This window comes from Python bivittatus, unplaced genomic scaffold, assembly GCF_059951505.1.
Source record: "Python bivittatus isolate LINGU-HERP-01145 unplaced genomic scaffold, Pbiv_v1 ctg000220_np1212, whole genome shotgun sequence".
Taxonomy (NCBI): Eukaryota; Metazoa; Chordata; class Lepidosauria; order Squamata; family Pythonidae; genus Python; species Python bivittatus.
The window spans coordinates 21,989,580-22,008,831 of NW_028277048.1; the positions used below are offsets into that span (position 1 = coordinate 21,989,580).

The window sequence follows — 19,252 nt, forward strand, 5'->3', positions numbered from 1 at the left end:
CAGTTTGTGAATTACAATCTCACATATGCACCTACAGTTAGGCCTGAGTCATTGCGTGTAATTTTGGCCTTAGCTTGCAGAAAGAGACATGATCGTTCATCATTTTGATGTGGATACAGCGTATTTGAATTCTGAGCTTCCTGAAACTGTGTACATGAAACAAGCACCAGGTTACACATGTGGCAATTCCCCAAAAGTCTATAAGTTGCGTAAAGCACTGTATGGATTGAAACAAGCTGGGAGATGTTGGCATCAATGTTTAGATAAAGTTTTGTTAGAAATTGGTTTCAAGAAATCATTAGCTGATCCATGTGTGTATACTAGAGGAACTGGAAAAGATTATACAGTACTTCTTACTTATGTTGATGATTTCTGTCTTGCTACTGGTTCTTTAAATGTTGTAAAAGAATTTGCCAAGCAAATGGAGCAATATTTTAAAATGAAGGATCTAGGTATGTTAAGATACTACCTTGGTATTGAAGTGTATAGATCTGACAATGGAGAAATCTATCTAAGTCAAAAGAAAAAGATAGAAGAGTTATTAACACAAATGGGAATGTCAGAAGCTAAACCTGTAAAAACACCAGTGGATTGTGATTTTCTGAAAAATGAAATATGTGAAGAATTGTGTGAAAAACCTGAAGTGTATCATTCTGTGATAGGTTCTATCCTTCACCTAGCACAATGGACACGCCCTGATTTGTCATATGCTACAGGAGTTTTAAGTCGTAAAGTAGCCAAACCAACAGAACATGATTGGCAAGGATTAAAAAGAATAATGAGATATTTAAAAGGCACAATAAACCTTTGTCTTAAAATGTCAAGTGTTGGGCCTGAAAGCCCTGTAATCTTTGTTGACAGTTCCTTTGCAGAGGAAGGAGACAGAAAATCTATAACTGGGTTTATTTGTAAATTTGGTGAATCTACCATTGCTTGGAAAGCAAAGAAACAAACATCAATAGCTCTTTCAACAGCAGAAGCAGAATTCGCAGCTTTGTCAGAAACAGTCTGTGAGTTAAGATGGTTTCATCAATTATTCACTGACTTAGATATACATCTGTCATTGCCTTATACAGTATATGAAGATTCTCAAGCTTGTATAGGGTTAGCTAAAACACAAAACCTAAGAGCTCGTACAAAATATGTAGATGTCAAGTATAAAAATGTAAGACAAGCTATTTCAGAAAATTTCATTGATCTTGTGTATCTGAATCAAATCTTGCAGATGTATTTACTAAACCATTATCTATTGTAAAACATGAAGCAATGCTTACTAGACTTGGATTTAAACAAATGTAATTGTTACTGTATTGTTGTAACCATCTGCCTGTACTACCCTGCAATGTGTATTGTTGTTTTCCGAAAGCGACTTGAGAGGGGTGTTAGGATTTTCTCATGGGAAGAAATGCAACTCGCTATCTTCAAACAATTGTTTAGACTACAAAAGCAAGCCATCTGCATTTATTTTTGTTAGTTTGCACGTATACTGCTATTTACTGCCACCTACTGGCATTTGTATGCTAGTTACCCAATGGGGAGGTACATAGTGTCAATCAATTGTGAGTGATTACATGTCTCACTGCTTAGTAGGATTTTAGCCATCATGTAATCAGTTTTATAGGTTATGTAGTAGTAACTAATAACCAAGTAGTGTACCTCTTCTCTGAGAGTTTTTGGCTAGAGACTTTGTTAAACTTGTGCAGTGGATAAGTCTTGGATGCCACACATATGAGAAGAAGTGATTTTTTTTCCTATGTTTTGCATGAAACTTGTATTTTATGTAGTTTTCTATTTTTCTTAATAAATACCAGACATGTTGTATACTTTCTGGCTGGATTTCTTTGGAGAACAAGATAAGGACATTGCATTCTTTAAATCTCTCTAACGCTGGTGTGTATTTTTGGCATGACCTGTGGTTATAGCTGCACTCTGCATAATACAACTAATCTAGGATTTTCACAAGATGATATCTTTAACGTTAAGTCCTCTGTTCCTTTCAAGTATCTCATCACTCCCTTTACAGCATTCCAGTCATGATGGTTTGGTGAACTCACTTTTCTACTTAAAATATTAAGGGATGCTGCAATATCAGGTCTCGTGGTTTTACTCAAATAAAGGAGTTTACCTATAGCTTCTTGGTATTTACCATGATTTGTAAATAACTGTCCATCCTCCAATTTTAAATAGGTTAATTCTAATGGAGTACTTGCAGGTTTACAATTTTTCATGCCAACAGATTGTATAAAGTCCATAATCTTCTGCTTTTGACTTAAGAGAAAACTCCCATCATTAGGTTTTTCAATTTCCATTCCTAGATAATATTTTACTTCCCCAAGCTGTTTAATTTCTATTTCAGTCTTTAATTCATTACCTATTTCATTAACATCCTCCTTGTGTTGACAACATATTAATAAATCATCTACATAGGTCAGGATATATTAATATTGTCCATTCTTGAGTCTCATATATAAGCAGGGATCAGCCTTTCCTTGCTTAAATCCTTGATAATAGAAAAGGTCTGTTAACTTATCATACCAGCTTTTGGCTGATTGTTTAAGCCCATAAATACTCTTATTAAGTTTACAAACAAGATTTTCTTGTCCAGTGTTTTGAAATCCTTCAGGCTGCACCATATAAATTTCTTCTGAAAGATCTCCATTAAGAAAAGCTGTTTTAATGCCTAGATGTTCTACAAACATATTTCTTGAACAAGCAACATTAAGAAATGTCCTAAATGTTGTATAATTAACCACTGGTCCAATTGTATCAAAATAGTCAACTCCATATCTCTGGGAAAAACTTTTCACAACCAAACATGCCTTATATTTATCGATACTTCCATCTGAATTATATTTGATTTTATATACCCATTTATTTCCAATGGCCTGTCTGTTAGGAGGTAATTCAGTAGGAGTCCAAACATGATTTTGTTGTAAAGTCTGATATTCCTCCTCCATAGCTTCTATCCATTTTTCTCTTTCTAAAATAGATAACTTGCTAATATCTTCCAATTTGCTGGTTCTTGCAAGTTCTCACAAAATCCATATCTTTCTGGAGGCTTACCTTTATTACTTCTATCTGATCGTCTTACATTAGTTGTTTGTTCTATTTCTGTTTCATATGGTTTAATTCTTCCTTCCCCTTCTGTTATAACGACATCTCCCAAAGATGGACCTACTAATTGACCAATGATCTCTATAGGTACCCCAGTGACCAATTCTTGTGGAACAGTATCTATGCTCTGTAAATCAGTTGTTAATATAGCCTCAACTGTCTTTTGCATTATATTTCTCTCATCCACATATACAACATTGCAGCAACACTTCACTTCAAGAGTTTTAGGATCAAAGACTCTATACCCTTTCCTCCCAGGAGGATATCCAACAATGATTCCAATTTCAGCTCGTGGATCAAGCTTCCCTTTTTTCTTTTGGAACATAAGAATATGCTTTAGCGCCAAAGATTTTCATATGCTTTAAACTTGGTTTTTTCCAAACCATAGTTCAAAAGGTGTTTTACCTGTCACTTTACTAGGAATTCTGTTATGCAAATAAGCTGCTGTAACTACCGCTTCAGCCCATAAAGAGTCAGGTAGTCCAGCTTGCATCAACATAGATCTAGACATCTCCTGTAAAGTTAGGTTCAACTTCTCAGAACATCCATTCTCTTGTGGAGAGCAAGATATGGTTACTTTATGTTCTATGCCCTCCTGTTCCATAAACCTCTTAAAATCTGCATTACAATATTCTCCACCTCCATCAGTACATAGTGTTAAAGGTGCCTTACCAAATCGGTTCTTAATTGCGGCTACGTACCACTTAAAGCTTTCAAGAGTCTCATCCTTGTTTTAAGTATATATACATAACTATATTTGCTCTTAAATTCAGTGAAGGTAAGAAAATATCTGTTCTTGCCTGCAGATAATGGCATAGGACCCACTAGGTCTGAATAAACCTCTCCCAAAAAATCCTTATCTTGCACATTGGATTGTCCTGAATAACTAGGAGCCGTTCCCTTTGCTTTTATACAGATTTCGCACCTTTCTTTTGCTTTATCACATTTAACAGCATTAATTCCATTTTCTGGCAATAATTTTTTGATATTTTGCATATTCCTATGAGCTAAGTTCACATGCCATGAATAAAGACAAGTTTTGTGATCACAGATATCTTGCCTAGCTTGACAGATAGGCCTCCCCTCATTTGTTATAATATCATTAACATCAACGATACAATGAAATCCATCTTTTTCATCAACTTTAAGCACTAGACCAGTTCTATCATTAATAATTTTTCCCTATTACAGTGTAACCATTCTTCACGATCCTTTTAGTACCGAGCAAATTATTTGAGGCTTCAGGAACAAAAGCAACATTTCTTAACATAAGGTTTACTACCTCACCTGTAGAAGTCAAAACTCTTAAAGGTACAGTTCCAATTCCAAGAACATTTAGCCTTTGTTGATTTGCTTGCAATATCTCTGATCTATTTTCTGTATCAAGTTCACTAAAATTTTCTCTAAACTGGCAAATGTGGATAAAACTACCACTGTCAAGGAGAAAATGCCTTCTATCATTTACACCTTGATAATCAGATATTTGAAACACTTGATCATCATTGCAAGCATTCATACCATTATTAAACCCTTGATTATATCTCTCATTTGGTCTACCATTTAATGGTTTAAAGTCTCTGTGGCCATTAAAATGTCCTTGTTTACTGAAAGACATTCTTTCTGTAGGAACATTTACTCCTCTGGCCTTTTGACCTTCTACCCCTTTAAATCTACAATACTTAGCAATATGCCCAGTCTTCGAGCACACATAACATCTCCTTTCCTTAAGATCAGGTCTTGTTCTTAATACTGACATTTCTCCAGGTATGTTATCCGTTACCCTTTTAAGGCCAGAGTCTCTCAAATAAGCAACTGTATAATCTAAATCCACTTTTGCAATAGACTCAAGCATAGCCTTTTGGTTTGCAAAGGATTGTGGGAGACTAAGTAATATACAGGTGTGAAACTCAGTCAGATATCTCTGCTCCTGCAGACTGAAGCTCTGAAACAAGCTTCAACATTTCATCTAAGTGCTTATCAATACTGGTTCCTTCATTCATCCTCATATTATACAATCTTTCTTTCAAAAATATCAATTCTTATTTGATCTAATAAAATATTTTCCCTTAAGAGCATTATATAAACCTTTAGCTGTTCTATATTTAGTTACTAATGGACTTTCATGATCTTCTATACAGGCATATAATATCATTAAGACTTTTGCTTCTTTCATTTAATACTCCTTTTGCTCTAATTGGCTTTCAGGCATATCTTTATCTATGATGTCTAAACAGTCCTGTACTTGAAGGGAAACTCTTAACCTTGCATCCCACGTGTGAAAGTTATTCCTATTTAACTTTGGAATTGCAAATATGCTGTTATTACTTACACCCTGTTGGAAACCTTGAGTAGGTGTAATAGCTCCATCTGTTAAAGTGCCTAAGGTTACAGACATTTTAAAATTACTCTATGCAAACTCCTCTGCTAAATTCTCCTCTAGTTTAAAATCTTTACTATCAATACTTCACTTACATAAATCACCTTATCTCTTTAAAAATTTCTTACCATTAAAAAGGAAAAAAAGGAAAAAGGGCTCTTTGCTTTGCTGTCTGGATCAAAAGGAAAAACACCAAACTTAATAATAACTTTCTTGTCTTCTCTTTAAAAAGTTTATCAGATTCTCAAGCCCAACCATCCTCTCCTACCAATTTGTTGGGTAATGAGATTAAGAGGAGACAAGGAATATAAATTATCAACCTTTATATCTATTTCAAAGGAGTGTTTCACAAAGCAGCTGGGCACAAACTGAGCATCTCTCCTCAAAGTCTTAAAGCAGCCATGTCCTCCAGCAGTGTCAAGCTGCTTTCCAGCCATTTCTCACTTGTGTTGTGTGCATGCAGACATCAGTTTGGCATCAAGGGGACATGTGAAGGCAAGAACTGAGAAGCAAGGTAGCCTCTGAAACAGTCACACAAACCTTCCAAAAGGCACAGCTCTTCCGTGCTCCTTCAGAAGGAGGTCATACGGTGCTGCCTTTTGTGAAGGGCCTCGTTCTAATGTTTTGGATGGCCCCAACACTTCCCATCATTGCCACGGCTCACCACGCATGTAACCGGGGCCTCTTTAATGCCAATTCAGTGTTCCATCCACAACACCACAATGGATTGTGCCCTTCTCACATATTCGTCCTTGCCAGGAGAGACTGGTTGGCTCTGCTGGGTTCAGTTCTAGGAGAAGGGGTATTTCAAGGGGCTTCAACGGTGGCTTTTAGAGCTGGGCATTTTGTATCGTGGAACTACCTCTTCATTTTAGATCTTGAAAAGCAGAACGTTTAACCGTAACAAGAGAGTTGACTGTGTCAACCATGGAATAAGAGATGGAGTTAGAGGTCTATGTCTGATAGCTATTATAATATGACTGCTCTAAAATATCTTGTTTGTATTGACTAATATTGCACTGCACAATCGTTATTAAAATAGGAAAGGAAAGGAAAGGATTGTGCACAGAATTGTCTGGATGAGAATGACTGTTGGCTGAATCAATTGTTTCAGTGTTTCCAGTGGAATTAAAGTTGATATTTTCTGTTTCCTGCATTCTCTTCCAATTACTCTTTTTTGGCACTGAATCTGGTTCTTTTATACCATGAAATAATACTCAAGCTAACGGCTGTTTTTGTGCAATTTCTTTATTTATAGCTTTTACTTCTTTAAAAACCCATTTTTAGCCTAAGACAAGACAACAAGGTAGCAACAAAAGAAAAACATATCAAACAAATTGAAGGAAGCTCTTTAATGGACTTCATTTAGGAGAAGACGTGGACAGTTGGTACACCACTTTCACATTTATACATTTGTTGAATGTTTGCAAAAGTGAGAGGCCCCTACTTGTCGAAATGAGCTCTTGCGAATCCAAGCAGGATGCAAAACCATGTCTTCTCTTCTGAATGATGGCTAGCTCTCAAGTTAGTAGTGAGACAATCTAACTTGTGTGTGCTGTTACATACAAAAAAACTAGAAACAGCCAGTCCACCACCCAGCTTGGCAAATAAGAGGCAGGCAGGAAGAGCAGCTTTGCATCCCAGCCAGCAGAGTAGCGAGCACGAGGATGGCGGGACGTTAAGGCATGCTCTATACGGTCCGTCACCAAACGGAGGTTCTTCGCACCGTATGTCTTGGAAAGTTGCACGATTTTGTAATCTAGGTATGAAAAGCATTAAGCACAGAAACTATCATCCATGAGAAATTGTGAAGTTTCTAGTAATAGCCCTGGCTTTTAAAATCAGTGCCAAACTGACTCTCCATGGATAATTAAGCTTATGAACATGTTGAAATTGTCATCATATATTTATTTCTTCAGATGTTTGTGTGGTGCTCAATCCAGAAATTCTAGGTGGTTTACAATGACACACTTGCAATATAATAAAACAAATTCCAAACACCAAGACATTTAAAAAAAGGAATAAAGTCAGTAAGAAGTGATCTAATAAACTAAAGGAAATCATGTCAAACAGGACTACCCAAGGCACTTCAACACTCAGTGCAGCACAATGGTCTATTCAGCCTTACAACAACTAGGAGGTTGGAGCCCCCAGCCCTCAAGGGATAATCTATTGCACGGGTGGGGGGGCAGTGCCCAAGAAGGACCACTCAGTGGACATAGAAAGGAAGGGGCGATGGGCTGAAAGAGGGGGGGGGAATGAGAGAACTGTGAACAGAGGAATTGTGAACAACGGCTCCTCCTCCAGGCCACTGAGTTAAAACAACATCCACCACATCAAGATAGGCCAGTAGCTAGTGGACAACCCTGGAAACCAACCATTTTGACAGACCCATGCATAACAAACGCAGTGATCACCCTAAGAACCTCAAAGTTACGATGGTGTAAGCAAAAGGCACGGCTGAGAATTTTGGTGACATAAGTAAACTTGGTGCCTGGAGCTGTGTGAGATTGATCCCAGGACTATGCGCAATTCCTCAAATATACCAAAAGTAATAAAAACGGGAGAAAATACGGCCATGAGAAACCCTTAGCAGCAGCAGCAGCAGCCAACGGCAACATAAGCAGCATCACAAAGCTGGCAGAAGCCAGCTGGTTCAGCTCAATCCTCTGGGCATCACAGGACCAGCACTCACAGGGAGGAAGTTGCCCAAGTTTATACAGAGCCTGGGAAACCTGACCCTCTTTGGAAAGGTCCAACCAAGCGTTCTGCAGAACCTGGTCTGACCAAACGTTCTGCTGGTGTCCCCTGCAGCCAGTCCAAATGCCCACTGAGAAGAGTGACCAGTTATGAGAGGGAGAGGGCAGCCTACAGTGGCTTCTGCTGGCCACATCCTGAGCTCTTTGGCAACCAAAGGGTCAGCAAAGCATGTCAGTTCACATCCACAACAAAGAAATGGCACTGGAAGCAGTTGGAACACATGACTTTAAAACTGGAATAGCTACAGGTGACATTAAACTGCCTCAGGGAAATTCATGAGAACATGGCAGGAAAATGTGGCTACTGGGTAAGGGAAGAATGGCCTCGTGTGTTGTGCACCCCAAACTCACCTTCTTCCTCAGCCTCAGCCCCAGCCCACACAGGGGAATATGATTGGCTTTTTTCTTACCAGCAGGAAGTCCACAAATCTCTTCCCTGAACTATTCCTACAAAGGCACTCCTAGGACAGCACTACCTGCCAGCCTCAGTACCAAAAGAGAACAGAAATTGACTGTTGGGAGAGAGGCAGTTATGCTGGCACATTCTTGGGACACTTCACAGACTGGAGGAAAGCATGTTAAACCATGACCCCATGGCTGCCCTGCACGCCTGGCCCTCTAGCACTTTCCCGGTTACCACCAAACAGCCTTCCCCACAAACTCCTTCCCCTTTAACTCACACATTTTCAAGAACTTCTGCCCATAGCTTTCTTGAATGTCCGGGGCCAGCTGGTGCCATATTCTCTGCAAGGACTCCTCCAGAGGATCAAAGATAGGTGTTGAAAAAGCGCCAGGTTCAACCACGCTGACGTGGACTCCTAAAGTCTGCATCTCTTGCCTGGATTGAGACCAAAGCAATAAGAACAAAAGAAAGGGCTTGTTCTTAGACCAAGGATCCATAACATTCAATGTCCTGCTCCCACAAGCATCAAATACAGAAAATTGCCCTCTTCTGCTGGAATTCTCTAAAAGGAGGTTCAGAAGGGTGACAGAAACTGTCCCACAAATATAATGCTGCCTTCCATGTCCGATTGACATGCCTTGCTAGGAACCTTCTCTAGACATTTCCCATTGTTTCCGTGGAACCGATTTCCAAATGGCGCCTTCCTTTGGGACCACCGCAGAGAGGCGGATACCTCAGGTTTTAAACTGGTCAGGACAACTCTCTGGCTAGAAGAAGAATGTGTTTGCCAGTGTGTTTCAGTTGCATTCAGTTGATGGGTCATTTATATCGTTCATTTATTTTTAATTTTTATTATTATTAAATTTATAAGCCGCCCGTTTCCCCCAGAGGGAGACTCTGGGCAGCTCACAATTAAAATCAAACAACAAAAACAGTAAAAAGTACTGCTTTACTTCGAATAGCCAAGATTTCACACTCTTCCCGAAGGACATGAGAATGAGGGCACACCACACCTCAGGTGGTAATTTGTTCCACAGGTGGGGGCCACGGCAGAAAAGGCCCTCTTCCTAGACCCCACCAGTCGAAATTCCTTGACTGGTAGGGTCTGCAACATGCCCCTTCTGCCGGACCGAGTGGGGCAGCCTGATATAACGGGGGCAAGATGGCTCCTCCGATAACCTGGTCCTGTGCCATGGAGGGCTTTAAAAGCAATAACCAACACCTTGAATTGGACCCGGAAGCAAACCAGCAAGCCACGCAGCCTGCGTAACAGGTGTTCTATGTGCCCCTGGGGGCATTCAAAACTGCCGGTGCTGCACCATTTTCTGCCAGCTGTAGCTTCTGGATCCTCTTCAAGGGTAGCCAGGAACAACATCACTAAGCAACGCGGTTGTAAGGCGCAATGCCACGTGACCCTGCCGACTTATCACGGCAGTTCTGGCGGTCACAGTTGGTGCCATGACGTAAATCCAAACATGGTTGCAGCGTCCCGTGGTCACGCAATCCCCATTTGTGACCTCTTCCCGGCTTCCCCATTGACTTTCCTTGTCGGAAGCTGCCAGTGAAGGCCGCAAATAGTGATCATGTGGTCAGGGGATGCTGCGACCGTCATAATTGTGACTCAGTTGCCAAGCAGCCAAATCATGTTCACATGACCGTGGGGACACTTGCAACTGCAAGGATCAGTCATAAGTCCCCCTCATTCAGCACCATGATAACTTCAAACAGTCGCTGAACAGGTGGTCATTCAACAAGGACTACCTGTACAGTATATCCAATTCAAATCAGACATACAATATTTCAAATAAACATTGATCTCCTCTCTTACCTTCAATTTTTTAAATTGGGGGCTTGATGAAAAATGAGATTTTTTCATTATTTCCATTGTTATTTTTTTGCTTACTTCCATCTGTAATTCACCTTTTCTTTCATGGACCATGAAATGATATCAGATTGTTCTGAGTTGTTATCACCCCTCCGATTACTTATACTGATATATATATATACATACATACATACATACATACATACATACATACATACAGTATATATATCCTTTAAAGGTATCTTTTACTGAAACCGTAATTAAGTACGGCTTCAGCATACCTCTTGACCACTACCCAACACTTTTTCATTCTAGCCTGGAGAGGACGCCTCCTTAGAAAGCCAAACGCCACATACGAAAGGTTCAGATCACGATGTAGCTGCTGGGAATTGTTATTGTCTGATGCTGGCCAACCTCCTCATTGGGATAAAAATTGCCCCAATTCATGTGAGAGTCTGAGGCAAAAAGAACAAGATACTGCCCACCACATCACTCCATCCACCAAGGTTAGCAGACTGCATGACCAAAACCGGACAGGGCATCGGGCATACACACCTATGACTTCTTGCACCTGAGCCCCTTTGTCTGCCTCTGAACCGATCACATCAGTAACCTCTCTCTCTACCCAATGGTAGGGCTAGCCCCACTTGTAGTTTGGAAGTCTTGATGACAAGTCTTCAGAAGTTACTTTACCTCAGACTGTCAGAAAAGGCTTCAATGCCGTATTTGGATATAGGATAGCCTCCTCCATAGCACGACAGTCTTCCCATCACACTGGACATGTTGACCACCCTCCCTTTGGCCTTCCTTACAAAGGGCAGCATGTGAAGCGTTACATCAATTAACCCAAGCAGGTTGACGTCCAGCACTGATACAAAGTCCTTCTTGGTCAGCCACTCGTTGGGAGCTGTTGGGTTAGCAGTACCTGCATTGTTTATCAGTCCCCAAAGTCCTGTAGAATCGGAGGAGATAAGACTGTTACAACTCCACTTGCTTATCTTTGCAGATTCACATCCATGCATCCATGCATCCATGCATCCATGCATCCATGCATCCATGCATCCATGCATCCATCCATCCATCCATCCATCCATCCATCCATCCATCCATCTATCCAGGCTTCCATACATTCAATATTGCTAACCCCAAATCTGTCAAGAAAATATAAGCCCATCAGCGTAGAACAGACTAGGAATCCAAAGTGATGGATGCTAATATTCTAGAATATGCCGTGCCTTATTAATTTAGGCAAGAAAGCCCTCATAATATTGTACGTTAATAAAGACAATAATGGTAATTTTGGGGCACATTGAGGACACAGAGTAAGAGTTAACCAGGCACAGTACCTTTGTTCCCCACACATGTTTTCACCCACTCAGTTGCTGCTGCAACACTCTCAGTGCTGGTGACATCCAGCAGGGTGGTTTTTAACTGGTCCGATGTGACTTTTTCCAGCTGTTCCGCCCCTTCCGGAGTGAGACACGCGGCCAACACCCGCAGGCCCTGGGCATCCAGCTGCCTGGCCAGCTGGTTCCCAAAGCCAGAGTCACACCCCGTGATGAAGGCATATTTCTCTGTCAGGTTCTCCACCATCTGTCTCTCCCGGTACCATCGTTGAAGGAGGTAAAGCCCCACCAGGGCAGCCACGTAGAGCCACATTGCTGATACCTACCAGGAAGAAGCAAGCAGTGTGAACAGGTGAGGAGCGATGCACATAGCAAGCTTGGGAAGCCCAGACGTTTTACTGTGAAATGATTGGCTAGTGGCCCTTATTGGTAAGACGGAGAACCAGTGAGTAGACCATTTCCTTGGAACCTCTCTGTACAAGGAGAGGACAGGAGATCACCCACATGCGCTCCAGACAGCTGCTACTCGCAAGGAGACCATAGGACACTGGTTTCTGTCGGTTTGAGCACCAGGAAATGAAAGGATCCGCCATCTTGCTTGGAACCGTGGCAGAACCTTTTGAAGGACACTACATTCGCTAACCTCCCTCTCTAATCACTTTCAGAAATTACCTATTAACCATCTTAAAACTATTAGCAACCTTCGGAACAATAAGTCTGAAAAGTTGCTGGCTGAGATTTAATTCAACTCTGAACAAAAGAAAAAATTATTATAAGATATGAACTTAAAGAATTAATAATAATAAATAAATATTATTTATTATAAAATAAATAGCTTCTCGTGGGAAACACTTATTTTGGCTGTCTTGGATTGTAAGTAATAACAAAGATAAGTGACTTTATGATTTTTAGGAACTGGACACAAGAGGGGACCAGAGATTCCAAAGGAAAGGGAAAAAAACATATAAGCCTGCTTTTTACTGAGACTTAAAAAATGACACAAAACATTATAACATTGGAAATATTAAAGGAGATCTTTGAAGAACAGAGCCAGAAATTAGTGGCTACAATATCAACAGTGTCAGTATAGGTAGTTCTTGACTTACAACCACAACAGGAACTGGAAAATCCGTCGTTAAGCAGTTCAATAGTGAAGCAAGGCATCACGTGACCGCACCCAATTTTATGAAATTTTTTGTGGCAGTCGTTAAGCGAATCACCACGGTCATTAAGAAAATCACATGGTCGTTAAGTGAATCCCACTGATTGATTTTGCTTGTTGGAAACTGGCTGGGACGGTCACAAATGGTGATCATGTGGCTCCCAGGATGCTGCAACTGCCCTGAATACATGCCATTTGCCAACCAATTGAATTTTAATCACATGACTGCGTAGTCGCTGAGATGGTCGTAACTGGCTGGAGTTTTAAAAATTAAAGGGGAAATACAAATGACAAACCAAGAGATTGACCTGGAAAATGTTTTCTTATTGGATTTACAAAAGAGGCTCGTTAGACCCTTGAAGAGGTTGGTGTGATGGGATAAAGAAGAATTGTAGAGGAATCAAGTCCTATGACAATTTTTGAATGAACTAAAGATTAAGACTGTTAGTAGTAAAAGGAAGGAATATAACATCAGTTTATTTGATCAAGGTTAAAATAAGACTTTTTGTTTTTGTTTTGTTTGGCAAAGTTCCGGCAACCCTTGACGGACTTTTTGCTGACACCAGGATTGAAAAGTTGATGTTTTATGGATTTCCTTATAGATAAAAGATGGGATATGAGATGAAGAGATATCTGTTTGTCATCTTTAAGGGCGTGAAGGCTATTAATGTTTACACTTCTTGTGACGAAGTTTGGAAGTCACTTCTTTATATATTTCTTTTCTTTTTCTTCATTCTATTCTTTATAATATAATTATAAATTATAAATATAATGGACACATACTGAATCAATGCCAAAACTGAATTGGACGCAAATAAATTACACGCTGATTTATGACCTATCAAGATTTATTTCTGGTAAGGTGTCGGATTTTTTTTTTCCTTGAGAATAAAGGCACGACAGATTTCCTTTCATCCCAAGAGATCATCCTTTCTCTCTTCAGTCTAAAAGTCATGACGTTGAGGCAATTTTGTATCGCTGGCAACATTTCTCAGTGGTATATTAACTGATCTGGTAAATGAACCACCCCGCCCTCCCCAAACACAGACAATGGCCAGAGATTGTCCTTTCACCTTCCAATAACGTTTTGGGTTACTCAATTGGCAAGGTTACAACTGTGATCTCCATATACCAAAACATATTTTCCGAATTTCCCCGTGAAACTGTTGCCTAGAGTTAGAGGAGGAGGCCTGACTGTTGTCCCTATCTCATTTTTCACACACATGCCCCATCGAATCACCTAACCCCTCTATGATTTGGGGCCCTTCCGCCTCTGGAGTTAAAAGAGTATTTCACCCTTCCTTGAACTGGCACAAAACAAGGGCAGCAGAAAAGGGATCTCCCGTTGCCAATCCCTAACCTAGCTCGGCTGCATCTGGCTTCAGTCACTGCTGGAGGACATGGCCCTCGTTTGGAAGGGCACTATTGGTTATAGGCGAGGTGGAGGATTTTCTCCTCTGCTTTGCTCTCCTCCCCTTTCAGTAACTCACAGTCAAGCCCTCCAGCAGGAACAGCTTTTAGGCAACTCTAGGCTACCCTTGACTTCGCCTTCTCCCACACCCCACCTGGGCACCTTCCAAGGTGTAAAGAAACACTGGAATAGAGATAGCCGAGGAACAGGAGGAGGAGGAGGAGGAGGAGGAGGAGGAGGAGGAGGCACACCCTGCCACAATTGGGCTACTAGCTAGATCCTGTAGCCTGGGAGAACTGAAATGGATCAGCTGCGGGGCAAGCCCTCTCGCTTCTTGGGGAAGGGGAAAGCAACTGAGCCTGACAAATTCAGGGGAAGTGTCAGGTAAGCACACGCGCACTCTCGTCTTCTCTAATTGTAGGCCATGCGTATGACCCTCCCAGCCAACCCAAAAACTCCTCTGATACCTTTTGTTTTATTTTCTTATTTGCCAATTTATAGCCTCTGGTGAAGGGGTTCTTTTCGGAAATGGTACAGACTAGCAACAAACAGGCTATTTCATTTTCCCTGTGTTTCTCCAGGGAGGTTTTTATTGCAAAAAATTAACAAACTTACTTATTGTCTACCTTACGTACTTAACGAATTTACTTATTACTATGCCTATGCTTTCTTCAAATGCAGGTAGACCTTGGGTTATATCCATTTGTTCAGCAACTGTTCAAAGTAATGATGGCACTGAAGAAATGGACATTATGACAGTCCCCAAAGCTCCAGCCATCGCCGCACCCCTGCAGTCACGTGATCACAATGCAGGCAGCCGGGTGCCCAGCTTGCGATTACGAGGTCACAGAGAGCCTCGGTCACATGATCAGCATTTGTGACCTTCCCTGCTGGCTTCCCAGAAGCAAAGTCAATGACGAAGCCAGCAGGGAAGGTTGAAAGGCACTTCAGTAGGTCTCTCCCGGCGCAGCAACCCCATCCCTGTAAGCAGCCTCCACCGGCTCTCCCAAGCCCTTCCCCAGCCCCCCTCCACTCAGCTGCAGCCCGTTCTAGGCTGCCCAGGGCCTCCCACAGCCTCCCCCACTATACCCCTGCAGCAGCCCCCATGCTCCTTACCTGGGACTCCCGCCACTTCTTGCTTAATGGCACATGCGTCTTGGAATTACTCCGGCAACTGGAACTGCCAGGATTGCTGTCGCTAAGTGAAGCAGTCACATGACTTTGCGCTTTACGACTGTATCTCTAAGCGACGGTAATACCCCTCTCTATTGCTGTCGTAACCTGAGGACTACCTGTTTCTCTATACTAACATCTATGTCTACATCTTATTCTTAAACAGTCTGTTCTTCTCGGTTGCTTCAGCTTACACCAAAGTCTCTAGCCCCCTTTTAGCCACCCTAAACTCGGCTTCTTTATTGCTGTTAACTGCTGCTCTACTCTGCTGCTGAAGCCTGCTCTTGGCAGTTCCTCAATCTGGCTGGGGTAAAAAAAGGAAGGCACTTTACCAGCTGCTGGTTGGCTGTAGCTTCTCGGCGTGGCTGCTGGAGTGGTGAAGCTGCTGAGCTCTGCTTCTCTTTCAGCTTCTGCGCTGCTGGTTGGGTGCAGTTCAAGACTGCTCCTCCTTTACCATCACTTGCTCTTGACCTGACAGCTGCTCCTCTCTCGGCGGCAGAGTCTTCCTTTATGCTCTCCCAAAAAAGGTGTAAGATGCGACACATCCCGGACACGCCCTCATTCCATGTCCTCCGCGTTTTCCTCTCATCACCGAAATCCGATGTGGTGCAATCCTCTTCTGGCTGCCTGACATTCCCGGGGAGAAAGAAAAGGCAGGAAGAGCTCCTGCTGGCCACTGCAAGGCTGTCCTTCCACGTCTCCCACTCAAGACCCCCTCGCGTCCCCACCACAGCTCAGCTGCCTTTGCCCGCAAGGGAAGAGTGGCAAAACATAACCAATGTTATATCTTTTGAATGCGAGCTCCCCCACAAGCTCTTTCTGCTGTAACTCACACATTTTCAAGAACTTCTGCCCTTTCTTTCTTTGCTCTCTTGAATGTCTGGGGCCAGCTGGCGCCATATTGTCTCCAAGGACCCCTGCTGATGATTGTCGATTGATGTTGAAAAAGCGCCAGGTTCAACCATGCTGACGTGCACCCCAAAGTCTGTATCTCTTGCCTGGATTGAGACCAAAGCAATAAGGACAAAAGAAAGGGCTTGTTCTTAGACCAAGGATCCACAACATTCAATGTCCTGCTCCCACAAGCATCAAATACAGAAAATTGCCCTCTTCTGCTGGAATTCTCTAAAAGGAGGTTCAGAAGGGTGACAGAAACTGTCCCCCAAATATAAAGTGCCTTCCATGTCCGATTGACATGCCTTGCTAGGAACCTTCGCTAGACATTTCCCATTGTTTTCATGGAACCGATTTCCACATGGCGCCTTCCTTTGGGACCAGTGCAGAGAGGCGGATACCTCAGGTTTTAAACTGGTCGTGACGACTCTGTAGCTAGAAGAAGAAATGCCAGTGCATTTCAGTTGCATTCAGTTGATGGGGTAATTTATATAATACCAGTCTTACTGTTTATGTTTCATTAAAACATCTTTACCCCACGGTCTCTAAATGGGATCTGTAAAGCATTCAAACTGGCTGACAAAAATAGTTAACCACAGGACCTTAAGGTATAATATCCACATGAAAGACACTTTACAAAATGCAATATATGTAGTTCTCTGACTGTATTTGGGACCAGAAACTCCATTACTAAGCAACACGGTGGTAATGTGTGACCAGAGGCCAACTTTTCTGGGCTGGCAGCATTCCTGCCCAGATATCCTCCTGCCTTGGAAGAGGTACTGTATTTAACTTGAATGAGATGCAGGAAAGGGTAGGCCTTCCCATTCCTTACAGCAAAGCAAAAAAAAAAAAGGGGGGGGGATAATTGAGTTTAAGGAAGGCACCGTACAGATACCAGCTTGTTTCCATCTAGTTTCTATAATGAGATTTTTAAAAAATGTTTTAAAATAATGTCTTCGGTGCTTTTTTGGGGAGGGGGGGTTGGCAGGTTGCATTCAGCATGAACTGCTACCCTACGTATTCTTGTGGCCCTGGGGTCAACCAATAAAAGGGCAAAGTCCTGGGCGAGTTCCCACTGTTTCCTTAGGGCAGAAGCAACAGCTGAAATGTTTCAGGTATCAATCTGGTAAAACTACTGTTTGAAGGAATGCTGCCAGCCCAGACAATTCCTAGGAGACCTTTGCTTTCAGCCTGAAATAAACCCCATGTTTCATTTTGCCCAGAGCCCTTTCTTTTCCTGCTTCTCATTACACTGAAACGCAAGTTGGTTTGGTGACAGCGCTGCAGGATAGACTGGATATGGATAGACTGTGTGTAAAAGATGTTATGGAAGAGGAACAAGTTTTACCGGGCAAGATTGAGACTGATCTGAAAGTGGATGTAAAAATGACAGGCTGCAGGAATGATATGTAGAAAGATGCTGCACTGGTGGTACAAAAGAAACCGGCTGATGTCTTAATAATTAAAAGGGATATACAAATGACAAACCAAGAGAGTAACCTGGATAATCTTCCTGTACTGGATTTACAAAAGAGACTTGTTAAGCTTTGAAGAATTTGGTGAGAAGGGACAAAGAAAAAATGAAAAGAAATAAAGCTTTAGGACATTATTTGAAGGAACTAAAAATCAAGAGAGTTAAAAGTAAAAGGAAGGTTTATTTGGTCACGTATATAATAGATATGTTGTCATCTCTGGAAATACTTAGTGGACTTTTGCTGATCAGGACTGAAACAATGAGGCTTTAAGGATTTGTTTATAGATAAGGGATGGGATATGAGAAGAAGAGATCATTTGTTATATTTTAAGAGAACGTGATAAGTTACTAAAATTGTTTATACTTATGATGGAGCGGGAAGTCATTTCAAGATATATTTTTTTCTTTACTATATACTTACTTTTTCTTTTCTATTTTTCTTTCTATTTTTTCTTTTCTGCACTTCCTATTTTTCTTTTTATTCTTTTCTTCTTTAGTTTCTATTAGTTTTTATCTTTGTAATTTTAATTTTTAATAAAATTACCATTAAAGAAATTTAAAAATACTTTAAAAGTTGAAATTACTGGTTGTTTTTGCAAAAGGAATAAAGAGTTGGGATGAGTCAGAAACCTGCTCTCTTTTGGGCAACAAAACCCTGTCAAGGACAAAAGACCAAACACTGTGGTCGACGGTATCCTGAAAGCTGCTGAGAGATCTAGAGGGGCAACAATGGTTGTGTTCATCCAGGTCCCTCTGTGGGAAATTCACAAGCAGTTGCTATCCCGTGCCCAGGACTGAAGTCAAACTGCCACGGGTCCAGCTAGTCCATTTCTTCCAGAACTCTCTCTAATTGGAGGCCCACCACTTTCTCAACAACTTTCCTTAACAAGAGGAGAGGGGAGTTGGGACAGTCGTTGTTCACACCTGCTGGATCCAGCTTCTTGAGAAGTAGCTGGACCAGCCCCTCATTCAGGCTGCTGGGAGCTCACTGAGGAGAATAAGGAAGACGACTTTGATGGAGATATACCAGCTCTGTTGCCAGGGCTAAAACATTTTCTAGGTCCAGAATGTCCAGATAACATTCAGAAGTGGCTGAGACAGAAGCCTCCCTGACAGACTGGAGTTTAAGAAGGGGGAAGGAGGTAGAGCAGAATCACAGTGCAAGATCCTGTTATCATAGCCAGTCTCAATAAAAGTAATTTTAGCCTTCCTGTGGTGTTGTTTTCAAGGTCTGGTCTGACACTCACGTTCCTTGCACTGTTTGAAGACAGATTCAAAGTCTAGTAGTAGTAGTAGCAGTAGTAGTAGTAG

General features: G+C 41.6%; 1 protein-coding gene across 1 annotated transcript; it reads right to left on the reverse strand.

Annotated features, from left to right (window-relative positions):
* Positions 1-6,737: 6,737 nt before the first annotated feature.
* Positions 6,738-12,164, reverse strand: LOC103065145 (retinol dehydrogenase 16-like). Its single transcript, XM_088138532.1, has 4 exons — positions 11,825-12,164; positions 11,172-11,430; positions 8,931-9,088; positions 6,738-7,250 (listed from the first exon to the last, which is right to left on the reverse strand). The coding sequence occupies exons 1-4, from the start codon at positions 12,135-12,137 to the stop codon at positions 7,033-7,035; spliced, it is 948 nt and encodes a 315-aa protein (XP_087994658.1). The 5' UTR covers positions 12,138-12,164; the 3' UTR covers positions 6,738-7,032.
* Positions 12,165-19,252: the final 7,088 nt, after the last annotated feature.